This window comes from Eretmochelys imbricata, chromosome 6, assembly GCF_965152235.1.
Source record: "Eretmochelys imbricata isolate rEreImb1 chromosome 6, rEreImb1.hap1, whole genome shotgun sequence".
Taxonomy (NCBI): Eukaryota; Metazoa; Chordata; order Testudines; family Cheloniidae; genus Eretmochelys; species Eretmochelys imbricata.
In genome coordinates, this window is record NC_135577.1 from 100,998,015 (window position 1) to 101,022,586 (window position 24,572).

General features: G+C 44.9%; 1 protein-coding gene across 1 annotated transcript in view; it reads left to right on the forward strand.

Moving 5' to 3' along the window:
* The window catches only part of TDP1 (tyrosyl-DNA phosphodiesterase 1), a 116,323-nt gene extending 91,751 nt beyond the window's left edge, over positions 1 to 24,572 (forward strand). Inside the window, exon 16 of the mRNA XM_077819249.1 lies at positions 16,437 to 24,572. Within this exon, the coding sequence (XP_077675375.1) occupies positions 16,437 to 16,510 (74 nt within the window). The 3' untranslated portion in view covers positions 16,511 to 24,572. The remainder of the gene's footprint in view (positions 1 to 16,436) is intronic.

Below are 24,572 nucleotides of genomic sequence, written 5' to 3' on the forward strand. Positions count from 1 at the left end.
AAAAGTTCAGAGAGAATGTGAAATAAGGAAAAAAAGGTGAGAACTAAAATTCAAAAGAAAAAATAAATCCATAAGTAGGGCTACATGTCTGTCATGGAGGTCACGGAAGTCACTGATTCTGTGACTTTCCGTGATCTCTGTGACTTCTGCAGCAGCCAGTGTGGCTCAACCCAGGGCCACCCAAGCAGCTGGCCCCAGGGACAGCTATTCAGGCAGCCCCAGGGACAGCCACACCGGCCGCTGCTGGAGCAGCTCTGAAGCCAGCTGCTCGGGCAGCCCCGAGGTCAGCCGCACTGGCCACTGTTCGGGCGGCCCTGAGCAGCTGGCCCCGGGGACCGCCTGAGCAGCAGTCCTCAAGACGGGAGCAGCCGCAGCTCGGCGGCAGTGGTCCCAGGGGCAACCGGAGCAGCAGCAGGGGGATGGCCCCAGGGGTAGCCAGAGTAGCCGCTGCTCAGTGGCCCCTGGAAGCTGTTGCCTCTGGCCCTGAGCCCACTGGACCCCCCTGAGCAATGCCTCCCCCCCAGAGTAGCAGCCCCCCAGGTAAGTTTTAGTCAGGGGTATTTATAGTACAGTCATAGACAGGTCAGGGGTTGTGAACTTTTGTTTATTGCCCCTGACCTGTCCATGACTTTTTTACTAAAATACTCATGACTAAATCATAGCCTTATCCATAAGATATATGCTTGTATCAGCCTCTTTTCAATGTTTTCTTCAGTCTTTCATGTATAGCTCAAGATTTAATTTAGTCAGGAGTAAATCTGTAAAAAATTGAATGTCCCTTTGAAAAAGGGATATAAATTGCAGGGAAGAGAGGGTTATGAACCCCATAATAGTAAGAAACACTTTCAAAATCTCAAACTCCAGGAGGCTGTGACTCTACCCATAGAACAGATAAAGCAGTAAACGGAGATATGCATGATGCTGCAGGGCAGGGATAGTTTGAAAGCTTAGAATACACTGAGAATTATGGCAGGTTTCAGAGTAGCAGCCATGTTAGTCTGTATCTGCGAAAAGAAAAGGAGTACTTGTGGCACCTTAGCGACTAACCAATTTATTTGAGCATAAGCTTTCTTGAGCTACAGTTCACTTCATTGGATGCATGCAGTGGAAAATACAGTGGGCAGATTATATATATACAGAGAACATGAAACAATGGGTGTTACCATACACACTGTAACAAGAGTGATCAGGTAAGGTGAGCTATTACCAGCAGGAGATGGGGAGGGGGGTAGTAAAAACTTTTTGTAGTGATAAACAAGGTGGGCCATTTCCAGCAGTTGACAAGAACATGTGAGGAACAGTGTGTGGGGGGGAATAAACATGGGGAAATAGTTTTACTTTGTGTAATGACACATCCACTCCCAGTCTTTATTCAAGCCTAAATTAATGGTGTCCAGTTTGCAAATTAATTTCAATTCAGCAGTCTCTCGTTGGAGTCTGTTTCTGAAGTTTTTTTGTTGAAGAATTGCCACTTTTAGGTCTGTAATTGAGTGACCAGAGAGATTGAAATGTTCTTCGACTGGTTTTTGAATGTTATAATTCTTGACGTCTGATTTGTGTCCATTTATTCTTTTACATAGAGACTGTCCAGTTTGGCCAATGTACATGGCAGAGGGGCATTGCTGGCACATGATGGAAGGTATACAAATGTGAAATAGTTATGGGTGAGGACAAAGTCACAATTTCACATTTGGGGACAATGTATACCTTCAAATCAGTGGCACTGCTATGGGTACTTGCATGGTCCCACAGATTCTCAGCCATAATCTCTGAAAGGCACCTCACTGCCTGAACATTGCTTCAGGTGGCCATTGATGCTGCTGACACTGCCTCATGCTCCATGGCTACAGCCATCTCGATGAGACATTCCTCTTGGCTGCAGGCCTCTGGCATCGTAAGAGAGGTGTATTTTTACAAAGGAAGATTTATCCTTCAATGGGTTCAAACTATTTCCCCAGAAAATGGATGATGCCATTCGCACTCTAAAAGACTCCTGTGTGACTCTTCATTCACTGGAGGTTCTCCATCCCAGTAAAAAGAGGAAACTGTTTAAATCTGTTGTACTACAGAACCTCTTATCAGCAGAGCTTCCAGGACACCTTCAATAGAAGGCCTGGACCTCCTAGATGTCACCAGACAGTATCATCCATAGCAATCCATTCTTGTCAGACTTCTTCAGCTTCCAAGCAGTCATTCTGACTGTTTGATCAAGGACAGCATGCCAACCATATCTCATCTCCCTCCTTTTGGAAAGCACTATCTCTCTTTTGCAATGGTTGCAAAGAGATTACATTGAACAAATGGGTGCTCAGCACAGTAAAGGAGGGATATGTCATCCAATTTGCCTCCTTCCCCTTTGCCAGCCCACCTTCCCTGTCCCTTTTCAGGGACCCATCTCACAAGACCATATTGCTTCGGAAGCATGATCTCTTTTGGAATTGGGAGTGATAGAGGAAGATTTCCTTACCAACACAGAGGGAAAGGTTTTTATTCCCAGTTTTTCCCGATTCCCAAAAAGACACATCACCTGCATCCCATTTGAGATCTAAGAAAGCTGAACCAATTCATCAAGAAAATCAAGCTCAATATGATCACCCCTGCTTCCATTATCCCTTCCCTGGAAATTGGTATGTTGTCCTTGCCTTGCAGGACATGTACTTTCATGTGGGAATACATCAGGTCATAGCAGGCAACAACCAATATCAGTCTACAGTGCTTCCCTACAGGTTATCGTCAGCTCCAAGAATGTTCACCAAGTGCATGACAGTGGTACCAGCCCATTTGCATCTCCTATTCCCTTACCTGGTGTGACAGGGTCAGGCCAGATGGCTACAGGAGAGTAATAGAAGGCAGATATATTAGCCCCAGGCTAAGTAGGTCTCTTTTCCCTGGGTAAGGTAACAGGGTTGGTTCCAGAACTATCGGGAACCTTCTGGAGACCATTAAGACAGGCTAATTAGAACACCTGCAGCCAATCAAGAAGCTGCTAGAATCAATTAAGGCAGGCTAATCAGGGCACCTGGGTTTTAAAAAGGAGCTCATTTCAGTTTGTGATGTGCGTGTGAGGAGCTGGGAGCAAGAGGCACTAGGAACTGAGAGTGAGAACACAGACTGTTGGAGGACTGAGGTGTACAAGCATTATCAGACACCAGGAGAAGGTCCTATGGTGAGGATAAAGAAGGTGTTGGGAGGAGGCCATGGGGAAGTAGCCCAGGGAGTTGTAGCTGTCGCACAGCTGTTCCAGGAGGCACTCTAAACAGCTGCATTCCACAGGGCCCTGGGCTGGAACCCGGAGTAGAGGGCGGGCCTGGATTCCCCCCAAATCCTCCCAACTCCTGGTCAGACACAGGAGGAGTCGACCTGGACTGTGAATTCAGAAAAACGGCCAAGCCGAGAGCTGACGTGAAGCTCCAAGGCGAGCAAATCCGCCAATAAGCGCAAGACCCACCAAGATAGAGCAGGAACTTTGTCACAACTGGTGTCGGAAGTGGGATCTGGTGTCCACAGTGCGGCGGAAGAAGGAGGGTGTTTGGAAGAAGGGGGGTGGGGGAGGATCTATTTTTATTTTTTTTCACCACAACGGAGGAGGTAGTGCGGGTACTGATACAAGCCACGGCTGCCCAGCAGGAGGCTACTTGTGTCCAGTCAGCCAGCCAACAGTCGGCAGTGTGGCTGCAGCAAGAGACTAATCGCCTGCTGATGGACCAGGCTGCACGAGACCAGGCTATGTTGCAGGAACTGGTAAACCAGGTAAAGGCCCTTACAGAGCTGAACCGCGGCCATCATGGGATGCAGATCATGGGAGCCAGCAATTGGCTGCAGAAAATGACGCGGGAGAATAATGTAGAGGCATACCTCCTGGCCTTTGAGAGGACAGCCCTGCAGGAGGTTTGGCTGCTAGAACAGTGGTCTGGCATCCTCGCTCCATTCCTGTGTGGGGAGGCCCAGAAGGCCTACTATGATTTGCCTGAAGAGGCTGCAGCGAACTACCTCCAGCTGAAAGCAGAGATCCTAGCCAGATCTGGGGTAACGACCGCAGTGCAGTCCCAGCAATATCATGAGTGGAGGTACCAGGAAAACAAAACCTCGCGGTCCCAATCATATGATCTCATCCATCTCGCACAAAAGTGGTTACGAACTGAGTCCCGGAGTCCGGAGGAGATACTAGAGGTTCCGGTCATCGACCGGTACATGAGAGGACTACCGCCAGCCCTTTGCGCCTGGATAAGCCCGGATGAACCCTCCACCTACGACGAGGTTGTTGCGCTGGTAGAAAGGCAAAGGATGGCGAGGGAGCTGACCTGACCAGTTAAGGAAGAAGCACCCTGGGTTAAACTAGCAGGATGAAGCCCTAGAGCTCAGGTGACTGGGCCACCAGGAGAACCCAGGTGGAAAAAGAGAGGGGCTGAAGGCCCACCAGAAGCCACAAAGAGTCGGAGCATTGAGGGGGAAGAGGATCATGATGTGAGACTACCCAAACCAAGAGACCGGAGAACGCCTAGGGCTCCATACAGATGTTACGCCTGCGGGAAGTGGGGACACATAGCTGCACAGTGTCCCAATGCTGAGGAGCCTATGCAGTGTAACCTGGGGAACTAGGCAGACCCATGCTCCCTAATCCACCTTGTGGGGGTCTCACTAACCCCACATATGTACACTAGACCAGTGAAGCTAAATGGGGTAGAGACCACAACACTGGTTGATTCGGGGAGTGCTATCACGCTTGTCTCGGAGAAGCTCGTGAAGCATAGTCAGCTGCTGTGGGCTAAGCGTACGGGGATAACATGCGTCCATGGGACGGTTGGTTATTACCCCACCATCCCAGTAAAAATCGAGATTCAGGGGAACACTATTGAGGTAGCAGCAGGTGTAATCCCTAAACTCCCATACCCAGTGCTCATAGGGAGGGACTTTCCAGGGTTTGGAGACTTACTCCCGGTAGGAGAATTGGAGAAAGGGGGAAGCCCTGAAAGTAGTGAGGCATCCACAGTAGACTGTCAACCCCCAACCTTCTCTGAAATATCCTCAGATTTGTTCTCCACTCCCAGACAGCGTAGAAAGACGAAAAGGGAAAGACGGGCAGCTAAGGCCTTGGGAACCCGAATACTGGCGCAAAGCCAGAGGGTAGTTCTCGTAGGTAGGCGGACCCGAGCAGCTGAAAAGGAGGCCACCCAGGAGGGAGAAGCACCCGAGTCTGACCCACACCCTAACGCCTCTGAACCAGTAGAGGCAACAGAGACTGGCCTCCTAGATCTCGGGCAGATTAGCCCCGGGAGAGGAAATTTTGGACGGGACCAGGCTGAAGACCCAAGGTACGACAACATTAGGAAGGAAGTGACCGAAATAGATGGGGTCCCAGTGGAAGGGAAAACCCAGGGACCAGGACCCTACTTCATAATGAAGAAGAATCTCTTATACTGGGTTGCACCAGTACAGGGGCAGAAGGTACAGCAGATCCTAGTACCTCAAAAACACCAGAATGCTGTATTAAGTCTGGCCCATAGTCATCTTTTTGGGGGCATTTGGGGGTAGAGAAGACCCTGGCACGGGTCTTGCAACAATTCTTCTGGCCCGGAGTACATGAAGAAGTGCGGAGGTACTGTGCATCCTGCCCGGAGTGTCAGCTGCACAGTCCCCGTCCCCACTTGAGGGCACCTTTAGTACACCTCCCCATCATAGAGGTCCCCTTCAAGCGAATAGCCATGGACCTAGTGTGACGCCTGGAGAAGACAGCCTGGGGCCACCAATATGTACTTGTCGTTCTGGACCCAGAAGCCGTCCCCCTGCGGAACACGGCCTCTAAAACGATAGCTAAAGACTTAGTGGGGATCTTTGCCCAAGTGGGGCTACCAAAGGAGATATTAACAGACCAAGGTACCCCATTTATGTGGAAGCTAATGAAGGACCTCTGTACGCTACTCCATATACATACCCTGAGAACTTCAGTCTCTCATCCGCAGACCGATGGGCTGGTAGAAAGGTTTAACCAAACCCTCAAGGCAATGATAAGGAAAGTGGTAAGTCGAGACGGGAAGGATTGGGACACTCTACTACCCTACCTTATGTTTGCAATCCGGGAGGTACCTCAGGCCTCAACTCCCCCTTTGAATTATTATACGGACACCACCCCCTTGGCATACTAGATATTGCAAAAGAAATCTGGGAAGAAGAACCCAACGAGGGGAGAAATATAATTGAACATGTGTTGCAGATGTGAGAACGGATAGCCCGGGTCACCCCTATTGTACGGTAACATTTGGAAAAGGCGCAGGAGGCCCAGCGAACCCATTACAATCGCCAGGCAAAAGTCCGACAGTTCCAACCAGGGGATCGGATGATGGTGTTGGTACCCACGGCAGAAAGCAAGCTTTTGGCCCAATGGTGGTTGAACCCGTGGGGGAAGTAACCTTCAAGGTGTGGCAGCCAGGACGCCAGAAACAAGAACAAATTTATCACATTAACCTCTTAAAGCCTTGGCACCAACGAGAGGCGTGTGTAGTGGCCCAAGAGACCCCGATCCAGGGAAATAATATGCAGGAGCAGATCAGGATATCCACTGATCTGACATCCAACCAGAAGAAAGAGGTAACTGAGATGATCAACCGATACCAGGACGTGTTTTCAACCAAACCAGGCTGGACCAACGAAGCATATCACCACATTATCACAGACCCTGGGGCAAAGGTAACTTTTAGGCCCTCTCGGGTCCCAGCAGCAAAAAGGGAGGAGATCAAGGTAGAGGTAAAAAGGATGTTGGAGCTGGGAGTCATCGAAGAGTCCCACAGTCAGTGGTCAAACCTGATTGTGTTGGTGCCCAAACCCAATGGCACCACTAGGTTTTGTAATGACTTTCGCTGGCTGAATGAGAGATCCAAATTCGATGCATACCCCGTATCGATGAGTTAGTTGACTGCCTGGGCAATGCCCGATTTTTGACCACCCTTGATTTAACAAAGGGGTACTGGCAGATTCCCCTTGCCAAAGATGCAAAAGAAAAGACGGCATTCTCTACACCAGAGGGTCTGTTTCAATATACTGTTCTTCCTTTTGGACTGCATGGGGCACCTGCCACCTTCCAGCATCTTATGAACAAGGTCCTACGGCCCATACCAGTTGCAGTATGCAGCAGCAAACCTGGATGATGTGATTATTCACTCTCCCGACTGGGAAACCCACTTCGGAAAGGTGGAAGCTGTTCCGGACACGTTAAGACAGGCTGGCCTCACAGCCAACCCAGCCAAGTGTGCTATAGGGCTAGCCAAGGCTAAATACCTTGGCTACGTTGTAGGAAGGGGCATGGTCAAGCCTCAACTAAACAAACTAGAGGCTATCCAAAATTGGCCCCAGCCGAATCGGAAAAAGCAAGTCTGGGCATTCCTGGGTGTGGTGGGGTACTACGGACGATTTATTCCCCATTTCGCTACCAGAGCGAGTCCCCTGACAGACCTGATAAAAGCCCGGGTCCAGACATGGTGAAGTGGACAGATGCCGCAGAAAAAGCATTCATGGATCTACGGACAGCCCTCTGCAGTAGCCCCGTGCTTATAGCCCCAGACTTCAACAAAGAATTCATTTTACAAACAGATGCATCTGAAGTAAGATTGGGAGCTGTCCTATCGCAGATGGTCGGAGATGAAGAACACCCAATCTTCTACCTCAGCAGGAAACTCCTCCCGAGAGAGCAGAAGTATGCTGTGGTTGAAAGAGAGTGCCTAGCTGTGAAATGGGCCATGGAAACGCTACGTTACTACCTTCTGGGACAACGGTTTACGCTTGTGACCGACCACGCACCCCTCCAGTGGATGCAGCGGAATAAAGAGAAGAACGCAAGGGTGTCCAAATGGTTCCTGTCCCTACAACCTTTCCAATTCACCATACAACACCGGGCTGGAAGCCACCATGGCAATGCAGATGGCTTGTCACGAGTACACTGCCTGACGTCCCAAGTTGCCCAATCCCATAGTATTGAGCGGGGGGGATATGTGACAGGGTCGGGCCAGATGGCTAAAGGAGAGTAATAGAAGGCAGATACCTTTCCCAGGGAAAAGGGACCTACTTAGCCTGGGGCTAATATAACAGGGAAGGTTCCAGAACAATCAGGAACCTTCTGGAGACCATTAAGACAGGCTGATTAGAACACCTGCAGCCAATCAAGAAGCTGCTAGAATCAATTAAGGCAGGCTAATCAGGGCACCTGGGTTTTAAAAAGGAACTCATTTCAGTTTGTGGTGTGCGTGTGAGGAGCTGGGAGCAAGAGGCACTAGGAACTGAGAGTGAGAACACAGACTGTTGGAGGACTGAGGTGTACAAGCATTATCAGACACCAGGAGGAAGGTCCTATGGTGAGGATAAAGAAGGTGTGGGGAGGAGGCCATGGGGAAGTAGCCCAGGGAGTTGTAGCTGTCGCACAGCTGTTCCAGGAGGCACTCTAAACAGCTGCATTCCACAGGGCCCTGGGCTGGAACCCGGAGTAGAGGGCGGGCCTGGATTCCCCCCAAATCCTCCCAACTCCTGGTCAGACACAGGAGGAGTCGACCTGGACTGTGAATTCAGAAAAACGGCCAAGCCGAGAGCTGACGTGAAGCTCCAAGGCGAGCAAATCCGCCAATAAGCGCAAGACCCACCAAGGTAGAGCAGGAACTTTGTCACACTGGACAATTGGCTAGTTCATAGAAGATCAACGGCCCACATCAAAAACAGCACCCTCGTCGTCAGACATCTGTTGTTGAGACCTGAAATGAAATATGGACAAACTGGCATTACAATCAACACAACATAGGAGTGGACCTAGACACAACTGCCATGGCGTACCTCCCTAAGGACAATTTCAGTCCATAGTGTCTCTGCCTGCCTTTCTCTCTCTGTCCAGTCTGCAGAGAACAGTTCACTTCTACCTACAACTACTGCACTGTGTGACCTCGTACATGTACATGACTCGACATGCTAGAATTCACTTCAGATGTCTGAAGGCCTTGTTATATTGACTGAGCAGGCATCCACTGGACATGCTGATTAGCATACCTGCAGGAGTGCTTCAGTCTCTCAACTGGTTGTTAGACCCTCTCTAAATGTATGCAGAGGGGTTCCCTTTCTATCACGAGAACTGCCTATGACTCTCATAACAGACACATCCACCAAAAGTAGGGGGACCATCTTGAACATTTCAGGAACAGGCTTTTTGGTCATTTCGGAAGGTTTCACTCCATATAAATGTGCTGAATCATTGAGCTCTTCATTAGGCCTGCAAGATGCTTATGTCCACCATTAGGAATCAGGTGATTCAAGTCCTCACAGACGATACTACTGTTACATTTTACCTGAACAGGCAGGGAGGTACAAGATTGCCTCCACAGTGGCAAGAAGTGAGCCACCTCTGGAATCTCTGTTTAAGGAACAATATCTGATTAAAAGCTTTTCACCTTCCAGGGTTGACGAACACGATCACAAATTCCTATTGTGATCCTGGCAGACCAGGTGCCAGCTTATGCCAAGGCCCTTAGACCTCAGCTGAACACTGACAATACATAACCAGAAACCAGTCTGGCTCACCTGTGTGTTTAGCATTTATTAAAATAGATCTTAAGTTCATAAGAATGTGTTTAGACTTTATGAAATGCTTATAGGATGTTTCATGTAGTAATCTCACTTAAAACATCTGTACCCTATGTTATAAGGATATAGTGAGTGTTTGATTACTTACACAATTACAGAAGTTTATGATGCAAACAGGTCAGCAATTGTAAAATGCTGGCTTCGTACAGAAGGTATTAGGTCCTGCCCACCAAGAAGAACCATTGTAACCAAATGAGCCATTCATTGTGAAACATCAAAGAACAAAGGCTTTAATTACTCACCCCAACACCCATGAAGATGTCATGCATGTGGAATTGTCCCATCAGCTTGAATTCTGAGGGAAGGGAATAAAAATTCCTGACAAGAAGAAACTGGAATTCTGCGCTTGGACTTTGGGAAGGCAAGATTTCTTAGCATAAGCAAAGGATCCCCAGCTGCTTGGCCTGCAGGACTTTTAGTGGTTTTACATCATCTCATAGTGAGACTGTGACTAGAATAAACAGCCACCTCTCTCAATGACTCAGCGGAAAATAAATAGGACTCCAGAGTAAGCAAAGAATTACCAACATAGCATCTGACTCTGTATAAGCAGAAGCCACTCTTTCTCTCACTTTTATATGAGGGAAACAGCCATATTGGGAGGGAAGGGGGGGCGGGAAGAGCGGTGGTAAGATTTCTGGTTTTTACCTTTTGCATTGTGATTTTATTTTTCTGAGAATATTGATTGTTTGCTTCCTGCTACAATATTATGGTTGGCTTATTCCTGATCATTTCCCCTGCTGAATCCTGCCAAGCTAATTTTGATTATGCCCCTTTTAATTACAGCAGCATGGCTTATTTGTATATGGCCAGTGTGGGAAGTATCATTCAGTTGGGAAAGCTATGTTGTGACAGCTGATAAGAGGCATGATGCATCTTGGCAGGAAGTTAGACTAAATGACCCTTGCAGTCCCCTCTGACCCTATGGTTCTATGTTTGACTTCTGGCCAGAGAAGGCCCCTGACACCTATGTGTGGAGACAGAAAAAAGTATATGGCTGTGGTGATTGTGAAATTAGAGTATGCTATGCTATAGTGGTGAGACTGTGCCCATACCATAGCTATAATGACTAGATGGACATATTGAGGTGATGGCCCTGGTCTTGAGAATGGTGTTAGGAACAGACTGGCTGGGTCACAGCCCAGAATGCTACAAGCACAGGTCACATGGACATGTTTCTTCACCAGTGCGTATCTCACCAGCAGCCCCAATCCAGATCTGCACCCAATGTAGATTTCCCTATTGGTCTCTTCACCTGTACAGTGAATGGCCTGTATTTTTACCTGTCTGGGCACAACTGAAAATTGTCCTTAGCCCAGATTTAGAGGCCTTTTAAAAGAAAAGCCAAAGTGTGGTCAGCATTCTGGGCCACTCTACCCTGAAGGTGTCAATTCCCTGATGTGTGAGTGAACCTTGCTGCCCAGTTAATGGAGCATTATAACAATGGGTCAAAGGGAGACTCCTTATTTTGTTCTCCGTAATAATGATTGAATCAGGCTGGGGCAGCAACAGGTAAGGGTAGGTCCCAGTAACAGGAAAACACAGCTAAAGGAGGGAGCAGGGTGTGTTTTACCCCTTAATGAGTGTTGACTGAAAAAGCATTTTTTACTTGTGCAGCGTTTTACTTTCTTTGTTTCTACTGTTGTTCCTCTTAACTGTAAATCATAAGCAGCCAAGGATGTCTTCATTTTTCTTGACTGAACACTTCCCCCTAAGCATGGAAGCCCATCTTGTCCGTCCGTCCCGTTCCCCCCCCCCCCCCCCCGGCCGCCCATTTTAGCAAACAGGGCAGATGGCTCAAGCCATCAGGGTAATTGTTTCCCCCTTGGCCCCTCCCTGTGCTGGGGCTTTGCTGTCTGCCTCCATCTGGCAGTGCCTCACCCAACTCCTATCCCCACCCCCCAATTTTGCTTCTTGGCCCCCTGCCTCCAGCTGTTTGAAACTACCCCCCACTCAGTCAGTTTCTGCCCTCTGCTCAGACCCTGCCTATCCCTCCGCAATTTGCCCCCTTTAACTTTTTTAATCCCTGGCAAGGGCAGCAACTTCAGCAGATGTGACTGAGCAGTGAGCATGCTCATAGGAGCCAATTAGCACTCAGTGCCCTGTGGGAGTCCTAGTGCCATAGAGCCTGCTCCTGGGGGGTCACTAGGCCCACAATCCTGCTGGGAGCGGGGGGGTCTGAGCACCCTGGGCTCCCCCTGCGCCTGATCCTGCCGTGTGGAGGATGACTCCGCTGGGCCCGATCCTGCATGTCACCCCATTTTTGCACTCCTGGCGGTTCTGCACCCTGGGCGTCTGCCCTGCTCACTCCACACTCATTACGGCCCTGTGTAGGGTTTTCAGGCATAGACTTGATATAGCAGATAAGTGTGTCTAAAAATGGTTGGAGGGGTTACTTGACACCATTTTTTTTTTTTTTTGACTGATCCCTTGTAAAATCTCTGGATTATCCTTCAACTAACCAATGAGTTCTTGGGGAAGATTTTCAGAGGTGCATTGGAAGTTAGGTGCTCAACTCACATTGACTTTCAGTGGGAGTTGAGTACCTCACTGCTATTTATGCTTTTGAGAATCACCCTTGCTGCCACCACCACCAGTGCTGCACTGTCTTCTGACAGATGTAACTCTCCTCAATGGGTCTTCCTAAATTTAAAATGTATAGAAACTTTCTAGTTCAAGAACAGATTGAAAGTGTAGCCAAGCCCTGAGGAGTTTATACAAAACTGGTGGCAAGCAGTCCTTATGTTTGTGATCGGCTGGATCACAGAACTAAAGAGAGGCAAAGCTTGCGTGAGTCACCGCCTGTGCTGCCACTCATGATTAGTGAGGAAAACTCTAGTGTTGTCCATTTTAAATGTGCATACACTACACTACAAATCTAGTATAACTCACACTTTTCACAGTGAGGCAGTCTAGTTATTTAATGTTGCAGGGAGGTGGGTAGGAAGAATGCTTGTCATATAAATAGAGAAAATTCTTCAATAAATTAATTGGAAAATTGTCAACGTTTTGAAAGAATAGGTCAACATAACAAAGTGGTGGTACACTTTATGCTTAACTGCATGGATAATATGAAAGATTTCATCATGATTCAGACCCACTGTACATCACTAGGTTCAGCTATATCAAGAATCTTTTGATCTTCATCTGATTACAGTTTACTAGGCAAGGGCTAGATCCTCAGCTGGTATAAACTGACATGGCTCTTGACTCATTGGAGTTGCACTGATTTACACCAGCTGAGAATCTAGTCTGAAACCAGCTGTTTCATATCATCTGCCACAGCAATGATATGTTTAAAGAATATCCATACCTTAGGGCAATTACTAAACCTATTCCATGAGAGAAGTATGAGCTTAAGAGCTTCCTCTTTCAGGATTTACTTTGTTGGCTGGAGACCCTGAGACCACTTTGCTGCTTTTCATACTGAACATGTTGTCGCTTTCCTAGAAAGGCTCAACTTCAAACACCCTTTCAGGTTAGAACACAGCTACCTGATCCCATCTAGACCTGACAGATGCCTGACCTTTCTGCCAGACATAATTCTTTTCCTATCCTATTTGTCTTTTCCTATTGGGGGAGGTTTAGGTTGGATATTAGGAAAAACTTTTTCACTAGGAGGATGGTGAAATACTAGAATGCGTTACCTAGGGAGGTGGTGGAATCTCCTTCCTTAGTTTTTAAGGTCAGGCTTGACAAAGCCCTGGCTGGGGTGATTTAGTTGGGGATTGGTCCTGCTTTGAGCAGGGGGTTAGACTAGATGACCTCCTGAGGTCCCTTCCAACCCTGATATTCTGTGATTCACATATGGCCTGATGCAGTGCCCCTTTAAGTCAATAGAAAGAGTCCTATTGACTTCAGTGGGCATTGGATCTGGCCCATGTTGAAAAAAGATAAGTTTGAGCCATGAAGTTTGGATCCAAATGCAAACTTCTGCAAAGTTTTGGGGTGCTCAGATCTAAGGAGTCATTCCTGCTACCAGTATTGACATGTCACCCTGTGAAGTGAAAGTAAGACAAACCAGATTGCATTGATATTATTAGACATACATATGAACTTTGCTACATTGTATATTTCTGGGTTTTTTTAAAATCAAATCCCAATTCCCTTCCATTTTCCAGTATGTTCACACTTACTTTTCTGCCTTTTACAGACCCCAAAATAAATACATAACTACAATCCTCCTCTAACGATTAACTTTTATTCTAGAAGTTTGGGGTTACAATAGTACTTCATCCAGTTATTTTCTTGCTTTTTAAAATTGGCTTGGCATGTGGTAATCCTGGGTTTTCTGAACCCAAAACTTTTTATAATTTTTACTCTTTGCAAAGCGCTGGCAGGAAATAAATCAGTGAGGATACGACCATCTGCTGGATAGATGGTTGATACAAGCAGGATAACACGAGTGCTCTTATTAAAGGTATGCTTTCTTTAGTCTCAAGCACCTACACATGTCCACAACAGGTTAGTAAAACACTCCAATCCCCCACATTTACCAAGGTCTGGAGTGGTTTTTGAGTGGTACAGCAGCAGCCTTCCGATGACCAATCTTGTGTCTTCCCGAGGGGACCCTCAGATGCATCCAGGGGGAGAATCCTGAAGAGTCCAACTGCCACAAACTTTCTTCCCTTATTTATTTGTTAGTATTACAATGACATGTCAAAGAAAACTTGTTAAGCAACCAATTTCAAAGGTTAAGCAAGAGGTTTCATTTTGATTATCAATTAGCCAGATGTGTGTTTGCAGTCTGCAAGCCTTGAGGCCCTGACAAAAACAGCCTGGAGGGCAAACGTAGACAAGGTTCCTTCCCCCCCCCCCATACCTCAGCAATTTCAACAGAGATCTTATCAGGAGGGGTGGGGTCAGACTGTCTTCTCTTGTGGTCGCCCAAACCCTCTCCCCTCCTGACTTTTCTTCATGCTAAGACTGCTGCTCAGGCCCACTAAAGGCCTCCTAGTTTGGTTGCTTTTTGCAATGAACAGTAGTGATCCAGGCACTTTACTGGTCCTCCAAGATCTCCCTGTACAGTGTCTCAGTTGTTGTAAAATGCACAAATAACTACCTCCCCTGCTGTTGTCCTACTCATATTTCTTGCTATTCAACATTGTTTTTTTAAGTGAATCATAGCCGAATCCCACAAAATTAAACATTACATAGTAATTACTAGAAAATCTACTGATACAACTCAATGTTATTCAAGAAGTCATCTTGATTGTCTCTTTAAATCTTCCACATCCAACACAATCAAACATTACTGCACTACTTTAGATACACAGTTGCACAGAAAAGCTTGTCCTTGTTATTTTGATAACTGAATAATGATACCTCTTTTCTACAGTAGTTTTCATCAGCAGATCTCAAAGTGCTTTACAAAGGAGGGCAACGTTATTGGCTTCATTTTTACAGATGGGGAAATTGAAGCACAGAGTGGTGAGGTGACTTGTCCAACTGCTTTATGCCAATCTTGTGACGAGTTCATAATACATAATCTATATATATGAATATTTACTGCTTTTCCTCTCTGATACACGTAGTATTTATACACAGATACAGTTATCACTTTCCACATTCAGTGTGCCTTAGGAACATTAAATAACTAATCCTCTCAATGCCCCTGTGTCATAGGTAAGAATTATGAGTCCTGTTTTACAGATGGGGAAACTGAGGCAGGATGTTTTATATAATAGTTTCCCATTTGCGACGCACCAGAGAACTGACCCTCAAGGGGTTTTGTCATCATCATTCCATTAGAAGTGGGCTGGGAAGAATAGACTCAGTAAGCGGTTATCCTGAGACACATACAGCTCTTTAGATTCCCACAGAAGTCCATTGCCTCTGTACAGCTGTTCTATTGGACCTTCTTCCCCCACCTTTTGTGGTACACTTGCCAATGGCAGCATAGCTGGTTCTGGTACCGCTCCGGTTGCATAGTAGTAACTGTCAAAGAACTCGGTGCTTCTTGAAGCAGCATTGACTCTCAATCACAGTTCTGATAGAAAATCTGTGAGGAGTGTGCCATGGATTGTGGCAGCTTCCTGACTTTACCATTTTCTTCCCACATTCTATCTTAAACTTATATGGAACCCCAGTCCTTTTCAGAGTCTATTGAGGAATTTTGGAGAATTGGAGAGAAAGAGAGGAGCATGTTGAAGAGCCATCACTCCCACTTCTCTCCTTTCTATCACTTCACTTTCCTCCTCCTGCAAGGGTGGTTTCTGATAGGTTTGGTGCCTCTATTTCTGGAAGCAAAGGGAGGGACCGTAAGACTCTCTGTGACTGGCTGATGGACATACAAAGTTTTAATGTTAGCAGAGGTGAGACATGAACTCAGGCATTTGTCATGCAAGGCCACTCTCAGATCTCTTGACAACATCTTCTCTTCCCAATATAATCATGGCTGCCCCAGTGAAAAATATTGATATCTCTGTAATCATCCTTTTATGCTGCTTTAGGATCAAAATATCTGTGCAATACCTGATTTTCACTGGATGGACCAAAGCAAACTTTGCTATATCAAAATGATTGTAAGCTCTGTTTTAAATGTACTCTCCATCATAATTAATAGACGATTGTCAGGTTGCAATTATCAGGTTGCAACATTTAAAAGAACAACCCTTGGGGGAAAAACAACGGCCTTTTAAAATGTATCTTTGTATCTCACCGCAAGCAATAGCTCAGTAAATTTTATCAGTAAGTTGAACTTCCAGTTGGGATGAACCACAATAAATGGTGGTTTGCCATTGACTTCACTGGGGCCAGATATATGTCTGTCATAAGCTTATTTTAACTTTTTACTTATGTATTTATTTTTGCTTGTTTTGCAGATCGCCCATGGATCTGGAATATTCCTTATACCAAAGCACCCGATACACATGGAAACATGTGGGTTCCATCATAAAAGCTTCAAACCTACTGTGAGATTTCGGCATCTGACACAGCCTCCTACCATAGCTGTGAGACTAATTATTTCTGATTTTCAGATGTGGAGTTGCGCACTGGATAACTAGCTTCTTATTATGTCACGTCAATAATATTGAGACATTGTTTGGGGGAGGAGAGGAAGGGAGAATCCTTGGAGAATATGTAACCATATTGATCTTTATGGACTTTCTAAAAATATAACACTGTAATTTTAAAATACCGTTTTATATACTCTTCTTCTTGTAGTGCTCATTGCATTTTGGAAGGTGTTAAAATGACAGTGTAAGCTATGTTCAGAGGTTCCCACTGTTTTTAGCCAGAATATATTCAAATCTGTTAGTATTCTTTTTGATTGTTTTGGGGCCCCTCTTGATCACAGGAAGAGATTTGTAGTTACATTTTGAAGTTAGAAAGTGAATAAAAGGCAATTTTGTTACATTTTTCATCAACATGAAACCAACCCTTTGCTTTCACCTCTTTGATAATTTATTGTCCTCTCCTTTGAGAGCTTAACAGAATTCAATTCATTTCCTCCCCATTTCTTCCTTCTCCAAAGCCCAAATCCTGTCCAAAAAACTCAGTGCAAGTAGCTGGACTTGAGTGCCGGGGAGCTACATGAGGCAATGAGGTCACATGCATCAGAGCTGCTCTGCAATTGCTACTCCAGTCTAAAAGCCCAACAGTACAGTTTTCAGAGTAGCAGCCGTGTTAGTCTGTATCCGCAAAAAGAACAGGAGTCCTTGTGGCACCTTAGAGACTAACAAATTTATTTGATCATAAGCTTTTGTGGGCTACAGCCTACTTCATCAGATGCACAGAATGGAATATACAGTAAGAAGATATATATATACATACAGAGAACAGGAAAAGGTGGAAGTAGCCATACCAACTGTAAAAGGCTAATTAATTAAGATGAGCTATTATCAGCAGGAGAAAAAAAACTTTTGTAGTGATAATCAAGATGGCACATTTAGACAGTTGACAAGAAAGTGTGAGGATACTTAACATGGGGAAATAGATTCAATATGTGTAATGACCCAGCCACTCCCAGTCTCTATTCAAACCCAAGTTAATGGTATCTAGTTTGCATATTAATTCAAGCTCAGCAGTTTCTCGTTGGAGTCTGTTTTTAAAGCTTTTCTGTTGCAAAATTGCCACCTTTAAGTCTGTTACTGAGTGACCAGAGAGGTTGTATTGTTCTACCGGTTTTTGAATGTTATGATTCCTGATGTCAGATTTATGTCCATTTATTCTTTTGCGTAGAGACTGTCCGGTTTGGCCAATGTACATGGCAGAGGGGCATTGCTGGCATATAATGGCATCTATCACATTGGTAGATGTGCAGGTGAACGAGCCCCTGATGGCGTCCTGTCCTCCTTGCCCTTTCTATTGTCTTGCTTCTCCTTCATTATTCTCAAAGTCATTCTGTGATGTATTGTAAGCAAGACACAAGAAGTAATTCTTCCTCTCTACTCCACACTGATTAGGCCTCAACTGGAGTATTTTGTCCAGTTCTGGACGCCAAACTTCAGGAAAGATGTGGACAAATTGGAGGAAGTCCAGAGAAGAGCAACAAAAATGATGAAAGGTCTAGAAAATATGACCTATGAGGGAAGATTGAAAAAATTGGGTTTATTTAGTCTGGAAAAGAGAAGAATGAGAGGGGACATAAGTTTTCAAGTACATAAGATTGTTACGAGGAGGAGGGAGAAAAATTTTTCTCCTTAACCTCTGAGGATAGGACACAAAGCAAATGGGCTTACATTGTAGCAAGGGTGGTTTAGGTTGGACATTAAGAAAAACTTCCTCACTATCAGGGTGATTAAGCACTGAAATAAATTGCCCAGGGAGGTTGTGGAATCTCCATCATTGGAGATTTTTAAGAGCAGATTAGACAAACACTGTCAGAGATGGTCTAGATAATACTTATCCTGCCATGAGTGCAGGGGACTGGACTAAATGACCTCTCTAGATCCCTTCCAGTCCTATGATTCTATGTCCTGTCCTGTGGAGTCTGTAAGCTCCTTGGAGCCATTATGGTGCCCTCTCTGTGCTGTTTTGGATGCCAATGAAAATAATGTCATTTAGGTGCAGGGGGAAGAACTGCACTGACCAGACCCCTTGAGAGGTGGCTACACAGTGGTGGGAATATCTTCTATAAGCTATGTCTATACCACAAAAATTGCCTGTTGCTAGCAATGGATGCACTTGAACTGGTTCAGATGCAGGCATAGCCTGGGAGAAAGCATGGTTAACACATACTCAGAGCTGTTAGGAATAAAATATGCTCAACTCCCGATAGCTTTGAAGCACATTCTCTGAAACTGCTCTGAGCACAGTTTGTCCTGGATCTGCACTTGAGGTTGGGTACAGTTGTGCCCACTGCTGACAACCTGTTGTCAGCAATGCGTAATTCCTGCAGTGCGATCATAGCTTTCACTGCTACTCCCTTCTGCATGACACCACAGAGTCTTTCACAGTTTTGTTCTCCACTATGCACAATGGAGAGAGGAATGTAGGTGTTAAGATCAAGGATCTTGTCCCACAGATCTATTCTCCAGGGCCAAATTGAAAGTCAGAGGGATGCTCCATTGTGCATACAAGATTTTGACCCTTTTTGAACTAGAATTTGACCACTTAAAACTCATTTAATGTCCCTAATAAACGTTTTCTATGTATCCTATTCTGAGAGTTCTGCAACTAAACTACCCCCGAGCAAGGAGCAATATGTTTGTTGTGCTGCTCCTGGAGCAAGCTAAAAGACAGATCATGATTCAGAGAGTCACAACCTGCCTTCCAGATACCCCCTTGCTCTGGGGGGAAAGTACCATGCGTCAAGTCCATAAATGGTAGAGGGTAATTCTCCCCTGCCCTGGTACACAGGCATAGCTAAAACAGACAAAGATATAGCATCTGAAGTTGAAACATTCCTACCCAATTTGTAATTTCTTATTTCTACTTGCAGTCAATTGAGAAAGAATTAAAAAATGGCACAATCTGTCGCTAAGCTAATTTTATCTGTATGTATGCAGTGACTTGACACTTCCACTATTGGGCCTTTGGAGCTACAGATATGACTTCAGAGGGGTCATTATGTACTAATGGCTTATGACATCCAAAAAGGAAATGCAAAGTGACAGATGGTGTATATTGCTGTAATAACTCTGCCATATGATTGTTTTCCATCGTCTGTTCTTAACTAAATACTGTCACTGAGTTAATTACATTCACTATATACCGAAAAGTAGGACTGGTTAACATGGAAACAAACTAATTTATATAAGTAGTTGAACTATTGATTTACAGATAAAGAAGTTATTAAAATGGACTTTGGTCAGTGTCTGGCTTCAATTTTAGTTCTGAAAAGTTAATAATAGAAGAGCAGGATCTTTCCATGGTAAGTCTCTGGTTTTAAATAAGACCTTGAATGTGTAGTTATAGCCAGTAAACCAGTATATTTTTTTAAAAGCCACTTGTATATTCTAAGTCCTATCTGCTTACATTGCTGACTAGATTGTTCTAATTTAACTTAAACTACTGTTTTACTCCAGTTAGCCCTGCAGAGCCAACACAACTTTCAGTGAGTGAATTGGATTCTAGTCTGATTCATACATCAGCAGAATTGTTGTCTAAGTTCCATGTTTAATCTTTACTTCTTACAAAATCAGTGCTAGAAAGAATCCAGTTTCACTCTCATATTCCATGTTGAGTTTGCAGAGATGGAGGTCAGGAAAAAGTCTTGTAAATAGAGCCGATTTGCTCTGAAAATCATTGAGATATAATAAACAAATCTTGCACAAAAAAACCACCGCCACCCAAAACAAAACCCCAAAATGGTTACTTACCTGTTCTGTAGCTGCTATTCTTTGAGATGTGTGTGCAGATATGTATTACACTTAGGTGTGTTCATGCCGAGTGTACCAGAGTCAGACTTTTTTCCCACAGCAGTATCTGTTGGGATAGCGCACGCACCCTACATCCTCCTGGCCCCTCCAGAGGAAATATAAGGGTTGCCGCTGCCCCAACCCCCCTCAGTTCCTTCACAGCAGAGCAGATGGTTTAAGACTCCAATAGAGAGGGGACAGAGGGCAGGTCATGGAATACGTATCTGCACCCACAACTAGAAGAAAAACAGTTACAGAACAGGTAAGTAACTTTTTCTTGTTTGCATTGTTGCAGGCATGTGTTCCACTCAGGTGACTCCCAAGCAGTACTGTGGGTTCAGAACCTACTTGAATAATGATTGAAATATGACTTTGCCAAAGTTCACATGCAATCTAGAGATTGTTGAGACGACACAGTGAAAAGTAAATGTATTTACTGAGGACTCTACAGATGTCCAGAATGGGAACATCCCTGAAGAGAGTAATTGATGCAGCCTGAGCCCTTGCAGAATGGGCCAAGAGTCTTTGCAGAGGTGGAATATTGACTGCCCTGTATGCTATTGTAATGCAAGAGGTTATCCAATGAGACATCATTTGTGCTGACGCTGCCTTGGCCCTTCATGTGATCTACATAAGACACAAAATGACAAGAATACTGTCTGAAGGACTTGGTCCTATCCAAGTTAAAAGCCAGTGCTCTCCTGACATCTAACTTACATGGACGTTCCTCATCTCTGCTAATTTGCAGTTTGGGGAAGACCACCAGAGAAGTATTGTCTGGTTTAAATGAAAAGCTGACACAACTGTAGATAAAAACTTCAGGTGTGGTCATAAGGCTACTTTGTCTTTGAAGAGCGCTGTGTAAAGAGGACCTGCCTGTAACGCTGGCAGATCAGGTGCCAGCTTATGCCAAGGTCCCCATGCCTAACTTGAATACTGACAGACAAATAGCTGGAATCAGTCTTTTTCACCTGTGTGTTAGTATTGTTAAAATAGGTATTAGAGTTATAAACATGTTTAGTGTTTAGACTTTATTGAATGCTTGTAAATTGCTGCATGCATTAATCCCGCTTATAACATTTGTATGCCATATTGTAAAGTAATATTTGAGCATTTGCACTGGAAGCCTCCATAACTATATAAATAACCAGACAGGAGAGAGACATTACGTGTGAAATGCTGTCCTCCAACAGAAGGTGTTATGGCCTTCCCCAAAAGGAAGGCCCATCGACCAGACAAACTGTTGAGAAACATCAAAAAGGACAAAAGATGTTGTTGTTTGCTCACCTCCCCCCGCAATGAAGAGCAGATGTGCAAGAGAATTGTTCCCATCAGCTGAGTTGGCAGTTTGAAGCAGAATGGGGGAAGGGAGAAAACCCCCTAACAAGGAGGAACTGTAACTCTGTGCTGCTTGGACTCTTGAGGGCAAGGTTTTCTGGGCATAAGCAAGAGATCCCTGGTGTTTAGCCTGGGTTAGCCCTAAAGGACATATAAGGCTTGCTTATTATAGAAGCTGCTATTACCTTTTGAAATATTCAACTCTGAAATATTCAACAGTGTGTTTTTCTGTGGTAAAATGCTGATTCATCAGAATCAAAACATTCCACAGGAATGTATCTATTTTGATTAAATTTCAGCAGGATCCTGCCTGGTTTCTTGCCAACTCAGCAGCCCAACTCCTCAGCAGTCAAGGTTGCAGCCTTGACTTTCGGGCCTTCCTAGGTTCCTGGCTCTTTTACAGCCCAGAAACCCAGGGAGCCCCAGCTCCGAGGCTACCTGAGCTGGCCTGTTCCCTGCCTGGTAGGCTGACAGGGCCCTGGGCAACTTGGAAATGTTTTGGAAATGTCTAAATGTCATTTCAACGTTTTCTGAATGAAATTTTGGAATTCCTATTCCATGGGAAATTTTGGAATTTCATTTTTTGTTCCATTTTGGATTTTATTTCATAATTTCCCACAGAATGAGAATTCCAGTTTCCAGACAGTTCTAAATATGGTTGGTAGAAAGGGGGTGCTGTAGCCTGGTCAGTCCAGTCTAAAAGTAGGGTGAGGTGCAGTGCAGGTTTCCACTCAAAGAGGCACTGGTTTAGACCTGTCATTTGGAAGGGGTATGCACAGAGAGATTGAGAGAGGGCAAAGGTACAGCTAAGCCTTGCAACAGAAGCTCTCTCCAGGTCAGGTTTAAGACACATTGCTGGGTTTATATGGGGAACTCAGACTGTGCTTTCCCATACTCTATGTGCTCTGGGGATGATCTATCTACTGCTGTCAACCCAACATCTTTCCCCTAACTCTTATAAAAATGCCTTTTAAAAAAAAAGGAAATAAAGCTGTTTCTTTGACCAGTTGTGGGGAATTATTACTCAGCATGATATCTTTTTTTCCTTGATAAACTGCAGTTGTTTCACCCTTCTTCCCACTTGCAATGAACTAGTTCTTACGCTAGTTCAAAATAAAAAATGATTTCTGATAACCATGGCAACAAAAGGATTCTTTGCTCCTTATAGTCACTTTGTGCCACATGGTGGACTGGATCTTTTAAAAGTGCATTTGTCCAGCCTACCTGTGTCTCATTAACAGCCTTGCAATGGGGTCTGATAGAGGGCAGCTGATCCCTATATAGAGCAGCAGGAGCAGAGAAGAGGGGGATTCTCAAGACACTAGGGTGCCATGGAACTGTTAAAGAAACCTGGGACCTGGAAGCTGTGGAGAGTAAGGTTCCTGTGGGCTGCAGAGACAAGAGGGCTTCAGGACAGATTTGAGATACCAGGGGAACAAGACTCCAGCCAGCTCTGGCTGATAGTAGCCTGGTAAAAGCAGCGAATTAAGTTGGACTTTGTGGACTTGGGACTTTGAATTTTGTTCTGAACTTACTTTTATGTTAAGAAACCCAACCCTAAGGGGAGGGGTCTTTGCACAGAAAAACCTCTGTGAAGTTATTGAAAGTTCCCCCTTCAAACTGAGGCAGGGTGCCTGTAGAGTGATCTCAGGTCAGGAAGTGGTGCTTGTATAGATCCAATACATTTTACCTTCTCCCCAGCACAGGGGTGAAATTGAGAGACACTGTGATTCTCCAGACTCGGTTTTCTTCCTGGGTGACTCCTGGGGCAGCACAACTATGCATTGTTCCTTAGTTCAGGACATATCAAGCCCCATTGAAGGCCCTGATCCAACGCCCCATGAAGTTGACTGGAGTCTTTCATTTGCACTTTGAATGGAAGCCAGCAGCACAAAAGAAAAAAAGCAAGACCCTAAAGAGATAACAAATGTTTCATCCTACATATAAAAATGCCACGTATTACAGTAACTTCATTGTTTGTTGGTGTTGCTAAATGGCCACTGTGCTTTCTGAGCCAGTGCTTCCAGTCCCACAATACAGGACATTAATTCATTGTATTTTGTGGTGTTGGAACTTTCACTCTATGAAATTTCTACATATTGATGCCTCTGCAGATAAACACAGTAAATATGAACAAAACAACTAGAAGAAATTACTGTACATGGAGTAACTCCAAATTAAACCATCAGAAAAAATGCAGGTGATCTCAGTTTAGATGTCAAGAGCCTAATTCCAAGGTGAATAAATGAGTGTAACTTAAATCTTACTCCTTTTTCCAGCTGCCCATGTCATACAAATTTTGGACCAGATTCTGATTCCCTGCCTCAGGGAATAGCACTTTACTCAATGAATAGTCCCATTGATTTCAGAACTATGTGTGGAGTGGGATACTACCGTGAGTAAGGGTATCAGAATCTGGCCTCGAGACTCTCACCCACCTTCTTCATGCCCTCTGGGTTTGGCCCACTTAAACTGCTGTAACTCTCATCCTGAGTGGCTAAAGACAGGAATGTAGCAAGAAAAGCACTAATGAGGTTGTAAAGATCAGTGAGTTCAAATAAACGGCCTCACATTTCAATTTACACCTTCTGCCAGCTCTTTGTGTTTTCCCTTTTAGTATGTTACAATTTTCCCACTCCAAATGTCTCACAATTACTGTCTCTTCTTTTTCTGTAAATTAATTCCCCAATTACTGCTTTCCATGTGAATTTGTGCAGCTTTCCACAGTGCTATGTATCCTGCATCAGTGAAAAGTAAAAAATTAACCTCTTCAGTTGAAATAAAATATTCTCTGTTGCTTAGAACATAAGAATGAGA